The 24538-nt window shown below is 40.7% G+C and overlaps 2 protein-coding genes across 2 annotated transcripts; one reads left to right on the forward strand and one right to left on the reverse strand.

Moving 5' to 3' along the window:
- Positions 1-8713: 8713 nt before the first annotated feature.
- LOC127753282 (uncharacterized) lies at positions 8714-14044 on the forward strand. The gene is made up of 9 exons (XM_052278762.1): positions 8714-8918; positions 9299-9379; positions 10383-10500; positions 10600-10694; positions 10850-10921; positions 11357-11677; positions 11778-11886; positions 12688-12862; positions 13696-14044. The coding sequence occupies exons 1-9, from the start codon at positions 8895-8897 to the stop codon at positions 13781-13783; spliced, it is 1083 nt and encodes a 360-aa protein (XP_052134722.1). The 5' UTR covers positions 8714-8894; the 3' UTR covers positions 13784-14044.
- Positions 14045-16686: 2642 nt separating this feature from the next.
- On the reverse strand, positions 16687-23061 carry LOC127786222 (laccase-15). The gene is made up of 6 exons (XM_052313564.1): positions 22898-23061; positions 22627-22778; positions 20540-20787; positions 20217-20336; positions 18340-19365; positions 16687-17235 (listed from the first exon to the last, which is right to left on the reverse strand). Exons 1-6 carry the CDS (start codon positions 23021-23023, stop codon positions 17114-17116), a joined length of 1794 nt encoding a protein of 597 aa, XP_052169524.1. The 5' UTR covers positions 23024-23061; the 3' UTR covers positions 16687-17113.
- Between the last annotated feature and the right edge of the window lie 1477 nt (positions 23062-24538).

Below are 24538 nucleotides of genomic sequence, written 5' to 3' on the forward strand. Positions count from 1 at the left end.
TCGTTGATCCCGGGGACCTGGAACGATTCCTGGATTTTTCACATTTTGGTCATTTTGAAAAACTTATTTCGTAAATTGACTCCTAGAAAAACTTATCTCAGAAATGGTCCTTTTTGGGACACCAAAGTGGTTGGTGCCGTCGTCCAACGGGACGGCGTCAGGCTCTCTGGCGCCATCCTCCTGCCACCGTGGCACACGCGAACCGACGTGGCAGGAGGATGGTGCCAGCATGGCTGGCGCCACCCCCCCCACCCACCCCTCGCCTCCATTCCTGTTTCTCGTATGGAGTTGCAACGGTGTCATTTTTTTTTTATTTTTTTGGATTTTTTTCACACTTAGGATCACGATACAACCAACCACAAAAAAATTTAAACTCGGATGGAATATACCACTTAGCTAAGTCTGAAAATAGCTAGCATACATACCACTTAGCCTACTTTGCACATTCACCAAAATTAGACCATAACTCCTTTAATAAAACCCTTTAATTAGCATGTTAAACATAATACACTCTACCACTATATGAAATTACTTAATCTAATTCAAAACATAACCACATGAAATGATAGCCATAAGTTAAATGTAATCTTTTTATTTTTATTTTATTTTTTTGATATTTTTTTCACACTTAGGAGAACACAGCAACCAACCATAAAAAAAATAAACTCAAACGGATAAAATATGTGACTCGTAGAATTTTCCAAAGCTCTACCGAAACGGATAAAATATGCCATTTATTAAAATAGGCGTAACTTTCTTATACAGACTCGGAATTAGGCAAATAATATATCCACGGACATCTACAGAAAAAGTTACATCCGATTCTCCCCCGCTTCACCGGGTTCAGCAATATTAAAACCTCCAAATTCAGCTTGCAAGATTGTGTTTTTTAGGAGAGAAGTTTTTCGGTAAAGCTTTGGAAAATTCCACAGGTCACATATTTCGTCCGTTTGAGTTTAGTTTTTCTATGGTTGGTTCCTGTGACTTCCTAAGTGTGAAAAAAATATCAAAAAAATAAAATAAAAATAAAAAAGTTGTACATCTCTCTCCTCTGCACTAGTTCGGAGAGAGAGGAGAGCAGAGGAAAAATTCCACAGGCCACATATTACGTCCATTTGAGTTCGTTTTTTCTATGGTTGGTTCTTGTGTGTCCCTAAGCGTGAAAAAAATATCAAAAAAATAAAAAAATAAAAAATTTCGGGGGGGGGCGCCAGCCACTCTGGCACACTCCACCCAGCCACCTCAGCATCGCCCCGCCACGCCGGTAGGGGGACGGCACCAGAGAGGCTGGCGCCGTTCCATTGGACGACGGCGCCAGCCACTCTGGCGCCCAAAAAGGACCATTTCTGGGATAAGTTTTTTTAGGGGTCTATTTACGAAATAAGTTTTTTAAAAGGACCAAAATGTGAAAAATCTAGGAACGATTCTTGTTGGTTGGAACACACACGAGGCAAAGTGAAGAGGAGTCAGAGGACACAATTTTCGCCCAGCGTAATGACTTGCTGCTTTTCGGCTTCAGAAAATCTAGTGGACGGGATCCCGTCAAGTGACAAGATGAGTTACAAAATTGAAGAAAATCCTACCTCGATCAGTTTCTCCTCCGACGTCTCCGCCTCACCCCATCCACACTCGCTCCATCGCGCGAAGGCAGGTAAATGCTTACCAGCCGAGCGTTGCTGTCCTCAGCTGCACACGTCGACGCCTGAACCATTCAAGAAACAATTGAATTGGTTGAGCCCATAAGAAGAACAGTAAATCTGGGAGTAAGGAAGAGGATGAATAGAAATAATTTTTACCTTTTTTATTACTTTCATTTTTTTTCGTTTTTCACGTAGGTATAATTAGAGATGGCAATGGGCCCCCGTTCACTGTTTCCCCGCGGTGAATTCACCTATTAGGTGATGGGGATGGTTCATATATATCCACCATGGTGAATGAAATGGTTAATATGTATTCACCATCGGGGATGACGGGGGCGGGGACGGTGCACCATTCCCCGTCCCCGTCCTCCGTGGAGACCCGACTTTACTGTATGGAGGACTAATTCTAGACTTTTTAGACATTTGGGCCCATAGTATTGAAGCCCAACTAACAGGGGTATATAAAGCCTAACCCTAGTCAACATCCAAATCCTCCGGTCCAGATCGAGAAAAACCACGCCGCCGGCACGCTCCTCCGGCTCTCCACTGCAGCCTGCAGCCACGAGCGCCGCCGGCCCGCCGCTGTCTCGCCCCTTCCGTCGGGCGTTGACGCGCTGCCTCCTCTCGCGCGCCGCCGCTGTCCCGCTCCCTCCATCGCGCGTCGACGCACCGGCGCCGCACTTGCACGGCCGGCAGCTGTCATCTCGCGCGCCGCCGCTATCCCGCTCCCTCTGTCGCGCGTCGACGCACCGGCGCCGCACTCGCGCGGCCAGGAGCTGTCATCGCCGGGAGCACGCCATCCGTGGGGAGCCACCGTCGCCGGGAGCCCGCCATCCGCCGGGAGCCGCCGTCGCCGGGAGCCGCAACGATGCAAGGTGAGGAATAATAGTTGATCCATGACTATTATTCCACGGGGACGGGGTCACCACGGGGAAAAAATCACCGCACGGTGATCGGGGCTGGTGAAAATATACCCCCATAGTGGTTGACGGGGACGGGGACGGTGAAATTTTTTCACCGCGGTGACGGGGACGCGGATGTGATCCCCGACGGTGAATTCACCATTGCCATCTCTAGGTATAATGCAATAGTGTATAGCTAGTACCAATGATGTACAATATTAGTCTAGTAGCAGCCGTCGGACATCGGATGAGATTGCCGTTGGCCTTTTTTCCCTTCTTGCACTTGTTAGTTAAACTTTTGCATTTTGCATTTTTCTTTGTTTTCAAAAATATTTTTGATTTGATACCCATACCAAACATGATACATATAGGTATCAAGTTCAATACCTATGGGTACCATATTCTATACTTATGGGTAGTAGCGGATCTAGAAAATCAATTCATTGGTGTCATAATGTGTCTATCGGTGTTATAGCATGCTAATTGTACTTAAATTATAGTGTTATAATATATGGATAAGCAATTTAATCATAGGTTTTGCCGAAAGTCGTCGGTGTCGCTTGACACCGATACTAATACTATATATCCGCCCCTGCTTATGGGTATCAGGTTCGATTCCTATGGGTACCTTGTCTGATACTTATGGATACCAGATCCGATCTCCATGGGTACCATTTCTGATACTTAAGGTACCATGTATTTATTAATCTATACTAGGGATGATACCTTGCTAGTATCACATAAGATACTCGCGACATCTAGTGATAATACCTAGATTCATCACACAAGACGCTAGATGTGATACTAGCATGTATCATATAAGCTACATAGGTACCAGAGAACTATACTTAGATACAAGTCACCATGATACCTGAAAGTATCAAAAAAAATGTCACCTGCCCTACTACCCATCTAGTCATAAGATAAAGGACCAGGCCCAAATTCCAAGTTATTCTCCCCATTCATGGCCCTCGGCATCATTTTCTCTCAATTGAGTCTATCATGTTTATCCACTTAAGCCCTTGCTAGCTGCACTATCTAGTTAAAATGGAATGTATCAGGCCCATGCGAGCCAACGCATCCTGGTTGAGGCACATGTGATGGTTGCGAAAGCCTTCGCTTGTTCATGCATTGGAGCATCGCATCGGCACGTGGGGTGGGTCGTGGGGATCATAAAATTCTTATGTCACTTTGACGGGATGTTGTGGGGTAGTTGCTCTCTTTTAGCTTTATTTCTCCTTTTACTCACCAGAAAGACTAGGGAACGTCATCCCGTTCCCGTTCCCGGAACGGGATAACTTATCATACCAATCATTATTTTCTTTTTTTTCCATCATATAAGACTGACCTTGCAAGCCTCCATGTCCACCAATCACCATCGTTGCTCCCAGTGGCCGACCATGTGTCGTCGCCACTATTAGCCTATGCCACAACCCATTCTACTCGTTGCCCATGTCCACCATAGTGTCATTGTGACTAGCAGTATCCAGCACCATTGCCAGCACAAGGTTGAGTTGACGACGACGAGCTGGTGCTTAGATGACATATATCTGGATCCGATAAAAAGATGGGAAAAGATTTGGTTGACTCGTATATAAGTATTAGAATGGAATTAAGAGGTGGTTTCAACTTATTTCTAGCTCTATCTCCAAGCCATATAACTGGATCCGATAAAAAGATGGGAAAAGATTTGGTTGACTCGTATCTAAGTATTAGAATGGATTTAAGAGGTGGTTTCAATTTATTTCTATCTCTTTGGTTGGCTCTGCAAGAAGAGGAAGATGAGAGCACGAAGATGGTGAAGAAGCCGATGAAGCAGAGGAAGAAGTGGAGCAGTGGCTTGTTCTATTGATGGCTTCTTCACTACTTCATCCTCTCCAATGTCGATGTCTTGAGGGATCGAGTGAGGTGGCTTTGTCTAGATTGAGTTGGAAAAGTATTAGGCAATACTTAGTAGTATTGCTTTACCAGTGTCATGTGATCATTAATAATACTTAGTAGTATCAGACGATACATGATAGCATCACGATACCTTATGGGTATCATAGCATGATACTCATCAGTATCAGGTGATACGCGATAGTATCATAGAATGATACTCCATCGTATTGGATGATACTCTATAGTAGAATGATACTAATCATAGGTCTCATATTACGGTATCAATAATTGATACTTGGTAGCATCCAGGCTAGATGGAGATGGAAGTGCTCTCGACAACGTTTTTGTTCTTTCAGGTCCAACCCAAGAAGAGCAAGGTGGAGAGTGGAATTGTCGTGACGGCAGCAGCAGGAACATGTCCCCTTGCGCAATGCATCTATCAGTGATGGCTGTTGCTGTGTAAGACGACGGGAATATGGGAGCACATCGCGGCAATGGCGATGACGTGAGACAACACTCTAGCAACGAGTTATCGCACGTGGAGGCACTCGATACCGAGACAGAGAAATGTAGCGACGCGGTGCTCCGATGAGGTTTCATGGAGATGGATGAGACAACACTCAAATGAGGTACCATGCATAGCCAAGGTGAAATCACAGTGATGTAGCATGGGCACACAGAAGCGGAGCCATGAGGATGCATGCACATGCACGGAGGCGTGCAGACGCTGAGCGAGGTGGAAGCGCATGACAAAACCATACCATTACCTGGACAGGATCCCATCGTCTAGCTATCCTCTTCATTTGGAAATAGAAACATGAGACGGTTGTAGTAGCCAACAATCGCATCCCACACAATCGGTCGTGGCACGTGAGAAATAGTGTGACGATACAACAAACTTGCTGACATGGACTTGCATGCCTTAGGAAAACAAGATTAATTGGCCAATTGGCCAGTCTCCAACTCTGAACAAAACAAACTACTAGCGACAAACAACTGTGATATGCTATTGTAGCTATGAATTGAGAAAAAAAGAACAATGCAGATTTAGTCTTCAGCATTGACAACAAAAAATTGGATTGATCACATATAAAACGATGGTACTAACATTTATGTCTCACGACAATAAAAGAAGAACGAGGGTTAACACCTACACACAACGACACCACCATATCTTTTCCCTATTTAACTTGTAGTGCATTTGCTACTTGTAATCTTGCATACTCCTATATGGTAATATGTCCTTCAGCTCTAGGAGCACCAGACCACTTAGTGTATTGTCTCCTGCTAAGTGATAACCACTGTCTTTACATTGGATCCGTAATGCAACACTACTACATAAAATGATATAACCGCTAGTTCAAAAATTGCCTTACTGTTAGTTTTTTGATATGGCAGTGGGTCCACAACAGTTCAATTTGAGAACTAGCATGTTGTATCACTGCTACTTAACGTCTTGAGCCAGCAATGATATTGGTTTCAATGAAAAAAATATTACGCGGTCCAGACAAATAGGTTGGATGGTCTAGAAAATTTATGAGCAAGTTTATGAGCAAGGCTTCTCTATAAAAGAGTAAATCTTCTTAAGGTTTCCATAATTAGTTTTCATTCTAAAATCCAACAAACATATGCGGGGAGCAAATGCATGATGGTTATATCATGCACTATACCTCCTGATGATATAAGATATTTTTATCTACATGAAAAGACACATTTGCAAAATACGAAACAAAGCCCCTGATTTACGTGGGGGTATCCACAAAGTTCTTTATTGTTTAGTAAAGACATGGTGTAGCAAGTGGGTTGGAATGCATACTTACTTCATTGGTTGGATCACTTGCATGAAATTCATAGTATTTGCACCCATAAGTTTGGCATCATCTTGAGATTAAGCAGTTTCATTTTTTCCCTAAAGATTACATTATTTCTTATATTTAATTAGTTTTCATAATAAGAGCGGAAGCAAAAATACTCTTTATGGTTAATTCTAATTACTATGATAATTAAAAATATAATACATGGTAGAAAATAAAAATGGCAATTATTGATGGCAGCAACATTTAGTATTGTACCAATATCATTGAAGCATTGAAACACTTATTTCAGCCTAGCGCTAGTTGCAACCTTGCAACACTTATTTCAGCTTGTACCAATGCATAATCTTGTATTGCTACCCTTCCATCATCAGCATAGACAAGATGTACTAAATGCATTGCTGTAGACTCTGGCCACACTTATTTAGACTTCTAACAATGCATAAATGCGTTGCTAAAGGGGTATTCGGTTTCCCCTTGTAGTGTGTTGAGAGTAAACTCTCAGCATCGACATTTTATACAACGTTTTTTTCCTCCAAACAAAAGATATTACAAGATTATTTTTCTAATACTATCATTGTTCTCATATCCAAAAAATTGTGATTTTTCCATGAGATGCATAAGTAGAGGGCACTGTGTACATATGTAGGGAAAAAAATCTTGTGATATTTTCCATGACATATAGAAGTATAGCCACCGTGTTATGCCCCAAGTAGCTGAAAGGAGCTCTTCTGTGTGAACCCAAAGCCATCTGCCGTTGTCGCGCTCTAGCCATCGCTCGTTGTCAACTCGATTTTCGCTGGACCTCGCTCTCTCCTCCCTCAACACCGCATGGATGCCAGAAAAGCCTGGCAACCACCTCGCCTTCGCCGCAAGCTATTGGAACATTGTCGTCACCATCAACCCAAAGCTCTCTACCGCAAGAAGTTCACTGCTAGTCTCCTCCCTTCACCACTCGTGTTGGTGAGCATGCCAATGCTCTCCTCTATCTGCTAATGTCCTCGCCTTCCTTTATCGCATTGCCGTCCGTCAGAGCCACGGGTTCCCGTGCTCGCCGGCCATCGATCCGACGTGGCCGGCTCGTCGTCGTAATTTTAGCCGCCACCTCATCCTCCATGTTCCCTCCTTCCCATGTCATCAATCTGACCAAACTCGTGTAGGCCTCGTTTTATAGTGGGATTTAGGCTAGTCGACCAATGGCTTACGAGAATGATTTTATAATTAACAAGTGATTAATTATGTCAACGTTTTAGGTCACGACTACGGTATTTGCATGGTATGGAGATCGTTGGTACTAGGGTATATGCGAGATTGAAGTAAAAGAGACAGATACAAGGAGTTTTATACATGTTCGGTACATGTTCGGGCCCCTTATCTGACATGTAATAGCCCTACTCCTGTTGGGCGTAGCCGGTGTTGCTCTATATTAATCAGAATCACACAAGTACAATATTTGGGATGACCTATCTAGCTGTCATCGACTTGGTAACAGATAACCAACATGTAGTCGACGACAGGGTAGTCTTTCTCCTCAAGTACGAACTTGTCGAGATCAAAGATGGCGCTAGATCCCTCTTGTCGGCCTCTGCAGGCACCAGATTGGGTCTATCTAGATTTATCTCTGATGTTGATGTTTGGCTTGTCTTAGCTTGTGTGTCTCGTGTCCCCTCTCCTCCTAGGGATCTTGTATTTATACCCACAGATGTCCCCCTTTTCCAAGTAGAACTAGGGAGACAAGTATGGATACGATCCGAATAGTCCTTGACGTTTCCATATAGAACTCTACTCGTCATTTCTTAACCGGAACTCCTTCTATATACGATGTATGATTTCTTATAAGACTTGGTATACAGTGGACCCTGCCGAGCTTAGTCAATTAATATTGGGTATGTGGTATCTATAACCATGACAAATTATATATTAACTATTATAAACTATTTTTTGGAATTTTTAAATACTTTTTATATAACATTTTGTAAAAAAAGTCACACCATTGAGTGGTTTGAAAAATTTTATAATCTGAAAAGAGGCCTTAGGCTGCGTTCGTTTCCAGGGGTTCCCAACTCTTCCTCTCGTTTTCTGTGCACACGCTTTTCAAACGGTTAAACGGTGTATTTTTTTATAAAAAGTTTATATATGAAAGTTGCTTAAAAAATCATATTGATCTTTTTTTTTTAAAAAATAGCTAATACTTAATTAATCAAGCACTAATTGACTGTTTCGTTTTTGGTCCAGCAGGGATTAGTTAAACGAACACAGCCTTGAAACCTTTCGGACCGAAGTAAAGCATCTAACACATCACCACGTCAGTAAGCGAGCCACGGCCGTTGGATGCGAATCCGAGAGCCATGACCATGAGCAGCTGATCCCTTCCCTCCCAATCCAACGTTGCTGCACGCACGCGCACACACACCCGGGCCCCATCCCAAACTAACCAAAAAGACCAAACAGCAAAAAAAAAAAAAGAAACAAAAAAGAACAAAAAAAACGACGCCACAGTCCATTCTTCTTCTGCCCCCCTCCACGCGAGATCTGCCACGCTCGCTCTCACCCGCCCCCGGATCCGATCCGCCTCCACTCCCTCCCCCACCGGCGGGCGGCCGCCCGAGCGGCGCGGTGCTCCTCCTCCCTCCTCGTCGTCGTCGTCGGCGCCGGCGATGGTCGTCTGCAAATGCCGCAAGGTAACCGCACCCCCTCACCTCATCCCTTGGCTTTGGTGTTCGGTTTCGGCGCGGAGGCGGAGGCGGAAGCGGAGGAGGGTTCGGGATCTGGGGGGGACGACGTGGCGCCGGATCCGGTGGGTGGTGGTGGTGGTTCGCGCGGGGGTTTGGAGGGGATTTTGGTCTCGGGGGTTGTATGGTTTACTCGATTTGTTCATAGTTGTTAGGGAACGGGCGTTTGATGTGCGAGCATTTAGCCGAGCACCTCGTGAGCTACTGTATACGTGAGCGCGATATGCTTGGTAGTCTGCTGGTGTTTAGAGATTTGTGGAGTTCTTGCTCCGAATCGTGAGTGTGCCAGCTGAATTTCATGCTTATGGCTGTCTTTGTTTGCTTTGCAGGCGACAAGGGTTTATTGCTTCGTGCACAAGGTTCCTGTCTGCGGCGAATGCATCTGCTTCCCGGAGCATCAGTTATGCGTGGTGAGCCTCTCGGCCTGTTGCATATCCTTGAATTCTGAATAAGTTAAGCTATCATGAGACTATCACAATGTTTGTGTATTGTTTTTCATGGTTGTCTTTCACAGTTTCAGCTGCCTTGTCAGGTAATTGGGGAATGTTGGTTAATGATATATTGAGCTTGATGACCTTTAATCTTGAAAATAGAGTAAATTTCACAAACCTACAGTGATGTAATCAAAATATTCACAAAAGCACACTTTTAATCATATATATCAACAAACCACACTTGCTTGTGCATAACGTTTGACAAAACTGCATAGTATGGTGGCGTAGTTTTGTGAATTTTGTTCAATAGAATATATTGCGTCATGTATGCTTTAAAATGTGTGCAATGAAACATCTGTTCTGTATCTAGATATTCCCTTACAGATATGGTTTGACTTATCATTTTCAGTTTCGTATGATATGGATGAAATGTGAACATGCAACAAAGGGATAGTGATGAGTTCTTGATATGTCTAGTACCTCAACTGGAAAATTAGCGCTGAGACATAATAGCATCAGCACCTTTTGGGTGACTTCTGCATGTCTTACCTCCTGATTTCTCCATAAAGCATTCATTTTTCTTTACTACTCATTTTCATTGGCACCTGCTTGTTTTTGGGTAAAAAAAATTGATTGCCACAGGACATATTTGGAGAGGTTAGGCTAGAGGTTTTTGCAATACAAGCAGTTCATAGGAATCTTCTTATGTTTCCTGTGTTTCAAATGGCCATCATCTTGGGTAATGCCTATCGGTCAACTAAGGGGATTAGCATGGCACAAGCTTTTTTACTTGTACTGCAGTTTCGTTTAATGTGTTTGTTTTTCTGTTTGTTTTACTTTCCGTCCATAGAGTCTAGGTTTTTGTGCAACTTCTTTATACATGTTACATGCAATTTATAATCTTTACAAGATAGTACTGAACACAAGTTATTTTACTTTAGTTTTAGAAACTAACATCTTCTCACTCTTTCTTGTTTAGGTTAAAAATTATGCTGAATGGGTTGTTAATCCTGATTATGACTGGCCACAACACTGTTCATCTTGCAATTCTGTTCTGGAAGCTGGAAGCGAAGAAACTACACGATTGGGTTGCTTGCGTACGTGAAAATTCCCATTTTTTTAGTTCACTCGTTTCGTAGAGTCATCTTTGTTAAGTACTTAAGGGTAACAAGGTATTTCTTCTCCATCCATTTTAGATGTGATGCACACAAGATGTTTGATCTCACACATACAAAGTTATTCAACCCAAACTGCACCAGCTGGATATGTTTGTCCTTCATGTTCTACACCTGTAAGTTTGTTTCAACCTGCCTGGATTGCTTCCCCCAACTCTTGACCCCCAAAGGGAGTGCATGCATGAGATTGCTGTGGTTGGGTGGCTGGCTTGGCATATTATAGCTAAGGATTTGACAGTTCAGTGACCTTGAGCTATTATTTCCCTTGCAGATATGGCCTCCTTCAACTATTAAAGATACTGGCTCGCGCCTTCACTCTAAACTAAAGGAAGCAATAGCCCAGGTTAGATCATTCAAATCTATTCCTGCGTGCAAAATCCAAACCATCGGTTTTACTTCTTTCCTGTAATAATGCCCATTGGCTATGTTCTACTTGTGTGACTAAACTCATGACCTCTTTGAGTTAATTGTTACCAGTCTTTTGACCTAGCATAATTACTTCAATTGGCTAGTTCTTCACAGTTTTCAATATTATTTTTGGTGATCAACACTAATGCAAGACAATATACTTGTGTGACATGAAATTGAACATGCAGATCTCAATTAATGTCAAGGTATATTAGTTGTCTTGTGCCTTGACAACTAAGGTTTTAATCCATCAATAACTTTTGAGAAGATTGTTCTGATTTCCCAGTATACTATTGTGTATATTTACCATAAGAAATAATTGTCTCGTAGCAGAGTTTGATAAAGTCTGCACTTTTCCAATGTACTGCAGACTGGATTGGAGAAGAACGTATTTGGAAATCATTTTGTGACAATGCCTAAAGCTGATACTCGCACCCCTCCTGCTTTTGCTTCAGATCCTCTTAAACGTGTATCCATTTCTGGTGATAGAGAATCAAATGGTGCAAACATAATCAATTCTGCTATAGATGCAAATGTGCAATCTGGTGGAATGTATTCTTCTGCTACTGTGGGATCTGGGACACCTAGTCACGTTGAACCAGAAATAGTTGAAATAGATGGTCCAAGTCCAATAACAACTCAGTTCCCTGAACAGGAGTCCAACTTCATCAGAAGTCCTAGCCCACATGGGGTAAGTCATGTAGCTTTGTGTTTGTGGTTATTGTCCACCTACTTTTGAAATTCTGTTTGTGCTTAGCTAGCCATAGTGATCGTATCCCTTTATTTTGCAGCCGAGTGCCATGACAAGAAAAGGTGCTAACTATGTTGAGAGACAAAATTCAGAGATTTCTTATTATGCTGATGATGAGGACGCAAACCGCAAGAAGTATACCAAAAGGGGTAAGCATGCAATTTTCAGGATATATTATACTTACATCTTTGTCCTGTTTCATCGTGTAGACACTCAGTTTCTTGAAATACTTTAGCATTATAAAAAAAAGATCTATATAAAAATTTTACTAGTAGAGCTCCTGCTGTTCCACATTTTAATTACCATCCTACAGTCATAATGTTACTTGCCCTGGAAATAATCATAATTATTTTGTTTGCAGCTTCATATGCTTAGTTGCTGTCTTATATCACTTGGCTTTCATTTTCTAAGCATGAATGCCTTTCAGTACGCTTGACCCAGAAAACAAACAACTTAATTGCATTGACCAAGTCATTGTCCATAGTTCTGTGGTCCATACAAACATGCAATAATGGTAGTCCTGGGAAGTTGCAGGCGCATATTTCTTATTTCTGATTCTTGAGTCCTGGTCAGGCTAGGCTAAGCTTGGTTGGTTTCAAACAGATCCACCAGGTCGGACATACTTTAACCTTGTGCTGCATCACGCAATTCACTTGCCCCATAGTGCTTGGAACAGTTGGTTTAGTGAATCGTAAGATACTGGGTTTAGTGAATCATATGAAGCAGGGAATTCAGATGCCATTGATGATCAAATCTTCTCTTATCTTCCTGGTTCCATGATTTCCAATTTGTGTTAAAATTTTGCATCTAAAATGTATATATATAAATGCTTGAAATATTAGAATAGTGGTCCAGGAAATATCTGATATATATGTATCTCACTTTGAGCTGAAAAATTACATCAAAGCATGGTATACCATTTGTTGTGCTTACATGGCTTCCAACTACAGGTACATTCCGTCACAAATTTCTAAGGATGCTGCTACCTTTCTGGTCCAGTGCATTGCCAACACTGCCAGTTACAGCACCTCCTAGAAAAGAGAGTGATGCTCCAGAGGGCCGTTCACGACATCAAAAATCATCAAGAATGGATCCTACAAAGATCTTACTTGCATTGGCGATCATGTAAGCTTTCTGACATTCTTGTAGAATTAGCATGCTATTTAGAAGTAGCGCGAGCCTTGAGTGGTCCAGAAATTCTGACAGTGGCCTTAGATGTATTAGTGAATTAGTTGGTTGAATGGTACTTGCTTATTCTTCCCAAATATTGAGTCAGAGCAATCCTGAGCCCAATGATATTTGTATATTGATCTTTATGCCGCTACATGCTTCTGTCTCAGTCAATAACAGAGCTTTGATAAACTAGCCTGTTCCAAGCAGGGATTACCATTTAGCCAAATAGAGATGCTAGGAAGTAATTTTTTTCTATACACTTTAAGGTCACAAACATAGAACTCTCTGAATTTCTGTTAGAAGAAATCTGCCAGTGGTTTGTAATTGCAGAGAAGCTTCTGTGGCATTTGATATGATGATGGCTTTCGAGAGAGATGCTACCATTGCCAGTGTTCCTTTTTCCGTAGAATGCTGCGCCTTTTGTGTTTACTATAAGGGCTAGTATATAATTTCTTGTTGGAAATGTGATTTTTTTAGTACAACTAAAATTAAGTACATACAATATTGTTCTCACATCATAACCAACATTTATATTCTTTTAAGAAACAATATGCTGAGCCCTGTGAAGCTAACTGTGGTTTTGATGAAATTACCCTTTTTATGCTTAATTGTCATGCAAAGTTCTTACTTTATGTTTTGAGCTATCCTTTGAAATTAATTTGACTTGCTTACATTTTCACATGTTTTGTATTTTGTTTCTGTAATTGGTTGGCCTTCTTTAAGTTGAATTTCTTACTGTGGGTTAATAACGTAAACTAATGTACTGAAGTTCCATGTTATTTCAGGGCATGTATAGCAACAATGGGGATACTTTATTACCGTTTGACACAACGCAGTCTTTCCGAGAACTTTATTGAGGATGAACCTCAATAGTACCCTGAGGTTGTCAATCTTGCAGTTCATTCCTGGTGCTATGCTGCTGATTCCAAGGGTTTAATACCCTCCTTGTATTTCTTTTCTTCTCCCTTTTTGTGGGGCTTTCTTGGTGGCTGAGATGGGTAGTTAGATACTACATAAGAATTATAGTAGACTGCTTCCATATGATGATTGATGTGCATGTTTATGTAACTATAATGCTATAAAATATCCTCTTTGTTATTTACACCTGATGAGAAATCATAGAAATTGCCACCATTTGTTTATCTACCTCAGGATATTATGTATTTCTGGCTGCTTTTTTATGGTGCCTTCAAAACTGTTAGAGATGCTAATTTAATGGTGATTACCACTTTACCATAATGGAGTCAAATAGGTTTATCATTCATATTGTCAAAACTTTTATATTTATAACAGCTGTTTAGTTTGTGAGCAAATCACCTATAACATTTAATTTGCCCAGACATTTTTTTTAATATTTTTCAGTAGCCAAAATTATCTTCCATTGCGTAATTATCTTTGCACAGTCAACAATTGAAATTGCGATGTATGTTAAGGTTGAATGCAGTAAGTCCATTCAGTACTGGGCAAAGATATCCGATAATGGCATTGCATTCTTGTAGGCGTTTATCTACTCTATTTGTTTTCTTAAAGGCGCTGGTGATTTCGGTGAATCTGTCATTCTATCACATTAGCACTTCATTTACTAGAATTTATTTTTTAAAAAAAACTGCATGAAAGCTGGCAGACGTTGCGGTACGTCGATATGGGAACAGGTATTACCGAAAAAACTCAAAAAAGAAAAAAAAAAAGAAAGAAAGGCGGACACCGTCAAAGATCTACACTGAAATAACATAAGATTGATTTTCCAATGCTCTTGTAGATTGCATTATTGATCTGTTAGTAGTATCAGACATCACTGGCCCATCAAAGTGCCAAACAATGCCTACAGCTAATGCCATTGGCCTTTTCGGCACATCATCGGACATGGTTGCTGCAGCACCCTGGACCGTCGACCATAGCCCCTATACTCGTTACCTCGTAGTGTTGTTTGAGAGCAGCTTAAGCGAAGAGAAACGCAAGCAACAACAAATAATAGTGGCATTTTAGCAAAATCAGGACAAATTATGAATGCATGAATTTATCGTGTTAGCTCACATGAAAATGAAAACGTATGTACTTTGCCCCTATATATCCATTAAAAGAGGAAAAGAAATGTATTGGTGAAAATACAAGTAAGAAGGTAATTTGCTTACCTCTTGTTGCCCATACATACATTGCTACATAATGGCCTATAGCTGCCGGTTCATAACCTGCATCACTAACCTGCATTGCCTAGGTGTGTTGCTCCAGGACAATATCGCTGGTTTTGGAACGAGTTCATGAGGCATACCAGCAGCGATACATGGGACAATGCTGCCAATTGGGCACTTGAACAGGCAGTCATACCGTACTGCCGGATCACCCTATGTCACTAAGTTCCCCGAACAATAGGATCCAGGAACAAAACTGGAGGAAATTGAATGCCACTTTCTAACAACATGGTAAGAAGGCGGTATACAACTTTAGATTGTTTGGTAAAAAGGAATGGAACATGTTCCATGAATTTTTGGTAAGACAGTCTAGCACACCGAATCCATGGTCGATGAATGCGTTCCCAGGATTTTATTTTATCAAACATTGGAATATTGAACCCGAGTTGAGGAACTCATTCCCACAATTATTGGAACATCCCATTTAACACAGTTCATAGGAAAATACAACATAAGTTCTCAGAAATTTGGATTAATGTCTAATGAATAAATTACTACAATGAAAATTTACTACTGCATAGAAAAAAGGGTATACTCTAGTAACACGAAAAATCAACCAAAAGATTCATACGAAGTCATGAAAGGTACTCCCTCCGTTTTAGGTTATAAGACGTTTTGAATTTAGTCAAAGTCAAACTACTTTGAATTTGACTAAGTTTATGCACAAATATAGTAATATTTATAATACCAAATTAGTTTCATTGAATATATTTTCATAATAAATTTGTGTTGAGTTGAAAATATTATTATTTTTCTACAAACTTGGTTAAACTTAAAGCAGTTTGACTTTGACTAAAGTCAAAACGTCTTATAACCTGAAACGGAGGGAGAAGTTGGTAGCAAAGCCTCACGATTGACTTCTGTCATATGTGATAGTACTCCTCTGATCAAAGTAACAATTTATATGCACATTATCACTAAGTATGAAAAAAAAACAGAGAATTTTCAGTTGTGCAATTCTCACCATGGAATGTGGAGTTATCGGGATCTATATCTCATTCGGCATTGGACCCTTGTTTTTAGATTTTGGTGGGCCCTTTTCAATTTAGGAGATGAAAGTTGCATCTATTCAAGAGTCTATTGACATGTATGTATTGACTTTAAATTATTGACATGTATGTATTGACTTTAAATTATCTTTATACCACGTTAAAAACTCATCAAATGAATATTTTGTTTCCTGTAAGACTGATTCGAAATCTACTGCTTTGGTTTCTTCTTCAAGCACTTCCACTGATGACCAACTCGAGCAAATCGTTGAGGAGAACTTGGTTTTGATTACAAACATGTTTTATCGAGCTTTGGATAATTTGAAGAACATGAAATGAGTTGGCCTAGTTCGATGCTTTGAGTGTGGTGAGTTGAACCACATTAAATTCAGCCATCCTAACTGCAAGAAGGTGATCAAGGAGGAGGATGTCGATAAGGACAGTAAGAAAGAGAAGAAGAGTCGCAAGTAAAACTTGATCCGATAGCTGCTATAAGCTCTTAAAAGCTAGCGATGATGAATCCGAGACTAACGAAGGGAGTATTGGAAAAGATAAGCACTTTGACTTATGTGATGCAATAAAACTATTTTAGATAGCATTGTAGCAATAGTACATTTCTTTTTCTTATTGCAAATACATTACAGATGCATATACTTACATGTGTAAGTGCATGCGTACTCACTATTAAAAAGGCGCGCACACCCTGTGGACTTATAGTCTTATGATTGAGATAAATCGAAACATACAAACACACACCTATCTCTATGAATAAATGCGCGTACTACCTTATTTGTTGATAGAGATCTTTTTGGCATAACAGCCTAATCAATGAATGTTTAGGAAAGATATATGAAAATCACACAGATACATTTTGTCTCGAAGAAAACATACATGTGATTCATTAGTTTATCTAGTTTATTCGAAAACTATTAACGGTGGAAAATTATCTTTTTAGGTCCATGCCTCCTGAGACTTGGAGGGAATTAATTTCGCAGGAGAGGAGATTCACTTCATGGCCTTCCGTCCTAGAAATCTTCTGGTGGTGGGGGGAGAGATGTATCCACTGTTGGCCCATCCTCTACAATGAACACTGCAGCCATGCCCATCGACAAATGGAATTCGAAGTGGCAATGCATTAACCATGCCCCTGTGTGACGAACAAAACAAACCATGCATTATATATATATATATATATATCCTTGGAGTCCAAGACATATAGGAGTTCAACTAAGACAAATTTTTTGGTGTATATGTAAAGAAAAGTACCGATTAAATTATGACTTTTTAGTTGTATGTTAACATCAAGAAATAGTTTTATTTCAAACAATGGTGGGTATTTATAGTATGATCTATACACTTTAGTCAAAATACATGAGTACATGATATCATATAAAAAAATACTTATATAGACAATATATGGTACGCACACGTTACTAGATTAAACATTAAAAGTAATTAGTATGTTTCTTTAGTTAAAACATTATATTTTTATGTGATCAATATATAGTTGGTCAAAGTATCATTTTGTTGACTATGTGGATGTCCTAATAAATGCCATATATTTTGAATCAGACGTAGTGGATAATAAGATTGCTCCATCTTCACATTTCCGTATTTTAGCGAATTAATACCTGAAAATAATTTGCAGCTTTCATGATACATAATCGCTCTGTCCCAAAATAACTTCTTCTTTCGTAAACTTATTTGACCCATATAATTTAATATTTAAAGCAAGCATTGTGTTGGAGTTTATAAAAATAGAGGACACATGTATTGAGGTTTGTGAGATTAAGGGACAAATGTATTGTGGTTTGTAAGTAGTGAGAACTGTATTGGAGTTTGTTAAAGTGAAGGATATTCTAATTAATCTTTTTTTCTTTTATACTCCCTCTAGGCCCACTTAGGAAGACATGGTCGAACTTGGCACAGTCTTTAAAACTAATTTTTTTACTTTGATTTTCTCAAAATATATTATGTTTGTAGCAACAAAATCACAATTATATAAAATTAAATTTAAATATCAATCCAATGATATTATTTTTGTCAAATAAAACTTAATTTACAATAAAATATTTAGAAAGTTAAATTTTGAAATGTGTGTGTACCTGCCTTATTGAGTGGGATGGAGGAAGAAGTATTGGTTTGTGTTTGTGTGAGATGGGTAAAAATGAGGTTATTTTGGAACCGATCGAGGTACTGTACTAAGTATATAAAGCGTGCGCACAAGAAAATCCAATACTCCTATATGCACCTGGATTGTCGGCGACAAATCGGACGGCTGCCCAGCCAAGATTGGGGACGAGCACGGTGTTCTTCCTCGGCGGGTTCACCAGGTTGAACTTGCCCTCATCCCTCGCCGCGTCGTAGATGCCGATGCCCTGCGCCAGCAGGAACACGTCGTGGCCGTGCAGGTGCATCGGGTTCGAGTCCCCCTGCAGCATCGCCGTGCTCTGGAACACCACGTCCACCGTCGCGCCGTGCCTGAACCGCCGCGTCACCACCGCCCTCGACGTCGCCTCCAGCCGCATCTCCTCCGGCCCGAACGGCGTCAGCGCCTGGTCCGTGTAGTTGTACGCCCTCGGCGGCCGCTCGGCGAGCTCCTCCTCCTCCTCGCCGGCGCCGGCGCCGGCGTGGAGGCGGTGGTAGTAGTGCGCCTCCAGGATCGGCGTCGCCGCCGCGGCGGGGATGTGGAACGAGACGTTGTTCACGTTCGCCACCACGATGGACTCCTTCAGGTTGCCCCCTCTCTTGCAGGACGCACCGCCGTGGCGGCAGACGGAGCCGAGGCCGAGCGTGACGAACAGGCTCTCGTCGGCGCGCTCCGGGACACGCCGCCGGCCGTGGCGGTGGAGGCGCGCGCCGGCCGTCAGGTTGCCGCGGAAGTAGAACGATCTCATCGTGTCGTGCTGGTGCGGCATCTCCGGCATGGCAGCGGCGGACGAGTTCCTGTTGTTGCTGCTGTACTGCAGCGTGCCTCTGGTGGCGTACTCCGGCGTCTGCGTGTCGGGCGGCGGCGCCTGGATGGGCTGGGCGGCGATGTAGTACCTGCCGGACGGGGGCGCGTCGGCGACGACAATGGCGTCGAGCGTCTCGCCGGGCGCGATGACGACGACGTCGGTGCTGTAGGGAGTGAGGTAGTTGGCGTCGGAGGCGACCACCGTGAACCTGTGGCCGGCGATCTTGAGGAAGTACTCAGAGAAGAGCGCCGCGTTGATTATTCGCAGCAGGTACGTCTTGCCAGGTTCTACGTCCAGCACGTACCCATCTTCCAACACGCCTTCAATATTACATTATTCAGCACCACTCAATGCGCGAATATAGAATAAAAATTAATTATATGCATAAATAACACATGTAGTATAATATATATTGAGACTAATTGTTATTTAGAGGTAATTTGCAGAATTGCAGTGATGTACAAGCATAAGACCCTGTGTCCTATGCAAAACGAAAAGCCGTGGCTTCACCCCTGGAACCACTCTATTCAGGCTTAGTTCGGTTAATCTTAAGTAGGAGGATTGAAATGAATTGATTGAGGATATGATTCCACATCACAATACATCACAATAGGTGTGAAAATAAATGTTTTTAAAATCCCTCTCAATCCCCTTAGAAGGGATTAACCCAAGAAGGTCGACCTCATTAAAGTAGAACAAAATAATCGTTTTCTATATGCAAGGATGTATCTGTAGGTATGTTATACTCCATTTGTTCCATAAGAAAATATGTTTTAGAAAATGACAAGGTGTTGCCCAAGAAGAATTATATTTTTTGACATAAAATATTTATCAAAAATATATTTTATGACAGATTTGTTCGTACCATTTTCAAATATCCTGACCCAATAATACAGATAGGAACAACCACTCCATTCCATAAAGTAGCAAGAATCCTTTTGGATATGCATGGATGCGCGCGCGCACACACACACTCGCCTTGTTCCACGAAGACTTCATTTTTTCATTAATCTTGATAATGATGTTTTAGACAACAATATTGTATTTGAAACATATAACTCAATAATACTACGGAGTATATCTGAAGACAAATTTGTTCCTATCGTTTTCAAATAGTTGACTTAAAACACAGGATGAGGGAGGATGTATGAGAGCAAGAACTGATCATTACCGGAGCAATTGAAGAGATCTCCAAGCTTGCCGTTAATTGTTGACCCACTGGAGTAATCATCAAAGTAACCGTTGGTCATGTTCCTGTCCACCTGTGGAAGATCCTTCTCCCACCACTCCCCTGGCATGGACGAACAAAAGCGGTTCATCATAAGCTCACATAATCTTTTGTTCTGTACTATCTTAGTCCTAAAATACATACGATATTTTGTCTATATAAATCTTTTATATTTTGAGACGAAAATAGTATGCGCCCGTATCTTTTTAAGGAACATGCAAAATTCATATCGGATCTATAAATCAAATATATAAATATTCGTGAACCTATGATGATGGGGACCTCCCTGTGAGGCCTGGGGAAGGGATAGGAGGCAGCGCCGTGCCTAGGGCGTATGATGAGAGCACCGTGTACGGTTCCCCGGAGAAAGGCGTCATGCGCGTGCCACCACAGGGTGCCTTCCTGCCCGGCGACGTCGAACCGGTAGGTGAAGTTGTGGTTGGGCTGGATGGGGCGCTGGGTGATCATCGGCACCCCGTCGTTCCAACAGTTCAGCAACTGGTACACTCCATGCCTGTGATGATCGATGCATCGAAGTTAAGACACAGAGGAAATATTATGATCATGGAGCAAAAATGTAACTGCAGGAATGAACAGGCATACATTAAGGCTAAGGGTGAAAACGGTATGAAAACTTTCCGGATTCCGGACCTATTTTCAAAAACGGAATCTGTCAGTCGGAATTTTTTCGGAATTTTTCGGAAACGGAAACGAATTCGGAAAAATTTTCTCGGAAATGGAATCGGAAATGATAAGGGTAGTTTCCGTCGGAACTCGGAATCGGTCGGAAACTTTCCGGAAATTTTCTCGGAATTTCCGGAAATTTTCTCGGAATTACCAGAAATTTTGTGACTGAAATACGCTGGATTCTTTTTTAAGCACTAAATAGTGAATACCATGGTGTTTGGCTGTTATTTTTTTTAAAAATATTTGTTATACAAATCTAAAATTACATAAGAATATTTTTTGTCCTACATTGGAATTTATCAACAACATTACTCTTCTAAACATAGATAATTTATTCAATGGGTTTATCAGTTTGAGTGTTTTTTATTCCGATAAATTTTCGTTACCGTATTCGCGCCGGTTCGTTTTCGCTCCATTTTCGGTTTCGATAATATTCGATTCCGTTTTCGTATCCGAGGTTTCCGATTCCGAAAAAAATATGAAAACGAAAACAATAAAGATGGTTTTCGTTCGTTTCCGTACCGTTTTCACCCCTAATTAAGGCAATCAAGAGGCATGATGATCTATTTTCTCGCTGCTTAATTTTTCCTGAGATTCTCAGAAATTTTCACATAGATCATTAAAAATTTCTATACACTGGTTGTCTTAAAGAACCATCATGGTCAATGTGTTCGTGAAAGCAATGCAAAGTAAAGGGTATTTCCTCTTATCTAGCTAGTATATTAGAACACAGAAAGACAGGTACCAAATATAGCACTTTTAATATATATCTAAAAAGTGTATTATTTGTTGTCATGATCAATAATAATATTATGTTTAGCACAAATCTAAATGGACTTGTTTTAAGGATCAAAAGTAGTAGATGCATGCCTAGCTACTTCCTAATATGACAAATATAAATCCATTGGGACATCAAAACTATCTTCAATATTATTTATAGCCATACATATTCTTCACGAGGAATATAGTATGTAGTATCAATCTTGTCTTGTCAATCTATGAAATTTTTGATAATGATAGTTAGAGTAAAAGAAGTTTGACTTATAACAAAGTTAGATATAGTTATATTAAAAGAATTATTATAGCATACACGGAATAACACGCACCTTTTGCATGGCATAAGAAAACGAGGGCAACTACCCAACACCAATGGAATACTTTTCGTGTGGACGTCAGTATGGCGCCAGCATGATGTCGTAGATATCAAAGCTGGTATATGTGGACCAGACATAATATACTTACAGGTATCATGTTATGATACCTATGTACCACGATAACATTAGCATGATGTCCTAGGTACCAAATCTGGTATATATGATACCATACATAATACACACATGTACCAGGTTATGATACTCTTCCTGTCTAAATTCATGGGAATAGGATATATCCCACACAATCAAAATTCCTTATATTTTAGAACAGGAAAATATCTACGTAATATGCTGACATTAGTATGGTAAACATGATACCCATTAGTAGTACCATGATATGATATGGTACATAGATATATACCATACCACACCGAAGTTATCGTTGATGTATCAATATAAACTATATCTTCCGACGCTATAGCATTTCGTAGCATTTCTTTAATTAAGAAAAGAGAATGATTGAACAAAATTCATAAAATATAAGCTGGTATAGGGAGCAGTTGATCTGTTACCAATGGATTGTTAAGTTGTATGGCGACTTGTTGACAACGTGCACGGTCACGGAGTCTCCCTCGGTGACCTCTATCGTCGGCCCCGGGAGCTGCCCGTTCACCACCGTGAACGCCATCTCCTTGCACAAGTGCGTCATGTTCACCTGGCTCACCTGCATCCCCAACAATTCCACGATTAATCTGTACGTATAATTAACACTTTCAACACCAAATTAATATTACTATGAGCTAGCTAGCAAGATCGTGATCGAAATGGTCATCATGCTTATACCACGAACGTGTGCTCGACGGCCGCCGACGGGATGGCCGTGCCGGAGACGAGGACGATGATCATGGAGACAGCTGCAACGACGGCAGCTACTGCCGCCGTCGGCCGGGAGCTCTGGCAGCGCTTCATTGTTTACTATTCAATTTGCTCTGCAGTCTACAACTATATGTAGCGTGTATACAAATGGAAGGATGTATGTTTGATCGAGCCGAAGAATATATATAGCAGGGCACACATGGTAGCCTACGTCAGCTCTGGAAGAAGCGTGATGTAGGAACAAAATATGTACTAAATCCCAACAATTAAGCATGGTCGGCCGGTCAAATTAAACTTGTACTTATCTGCGTAATCACATTTGATTTTTTTTTAGGGTCAGCTTATTAACGTGTCTTTATCATCGTTCTACCTAACACTTAATTTGCTGTGTGTGTGCAGTGTGCGCCACCAATCACTGCCTTATCCCAAAGATTATCCTACCGTGTAATCGTAAAATCTGACTAGTGCGTGCTATCGTGAGACAGGAAGACATGCATGTGAGAAGAATTAAGCGCGGGCGCTACCATGCAAATTAATCACGCCAAAACGCATTAGACCATCTCCACGATTAGTTGGCTAGCTGGTTTCCTCTTGCATACCGTTCCTTGCATGCATGTGTAGATGATGGAAAAATATGTAGCGTGAACTTCATATATATAATGTACTATCTTCAAATATAAAAATGGATAAATATAAAAATGGATGTATGAGATTTATCCATAATTCTATTATTACTCCTACATTTATGTGATTAATCTTTCTACTCAGAGGGAGGAGAAATCTTAAACATCTATTTAAAATCCAATGGTACTTTTCATGTTTGTGCTACATATAAACTATGGAGATTGCACCATATGTTTTCTATTAGATGATGCTTGCACTTTTTTTTTCAACTCCATTTAAATAGTAACTTAAGGATGTGTTTAACTAGAGCGAAAAGGAGAAAATAGAGAATACATGTAAAACATGGTGAGTCATTAGTACATAATTAATTGAGTATTACTTATTTTAAACTTGAAAATGGATTAATATGATTTTAAAAGCAAATTTTCTATAGATTTTTTTTAAAAAAAACTCACATTTTAGCAGTTCGGGAAAGTGCATGTGAAAAATGATATAATGTTTTTATGTAAACAATACAAGTATTTTGCCTACTTTTTTCTAAATATAGTAGCTATATAGGTAGGTATCACTATTGGGGAAAGATTCTTCACTCCTGGTTTGCAACCTCTTTTACTCCCGAGTTGCAAACCGGGAGACCCAATGTAGGACTAAAGATACGTACCCATCTTTAGTCCCGATTGGTGTTACCAACCGGGACTAAAGATGGCAGCGCCATTAGTCCGGTTGGTTAGGTTTTTTTTTCTTTTCATTGTTTTTTGTTGTTTGCATTTATTCTCACCCTCAAAACCCCGCAAATCATGCACAACAAATCATCCATAATTTCCCATCCACAAAATCATCCACACTTCACAAGTCATTCACAAAATCATCCCCAAATCTAAAATAATCCACAACAAAGTTTACAAATCATTCAAAAAAAAATAAAAAAACACAACCCGGCCGCCGTCTCTCGGGCATCGCTGCCTGATGCTGGCACCGCCTAGC

The sequence above is a fragment of the Oryza glaberrima genome, chromosome 10, assembly GCF_000147395.1.
Source record: "Oryza glaberrima chromosome 10, OglaRS2, whole genome shotgun sequence".
In the NCBI taxonomy this organism is placed as follows: domain Eukaryota; kingdom Viridiplantae; phylum Streptophyta; class Magnoliopsida; order Poales; family Poaceae; genus Oryza; species Oryza glaberrima.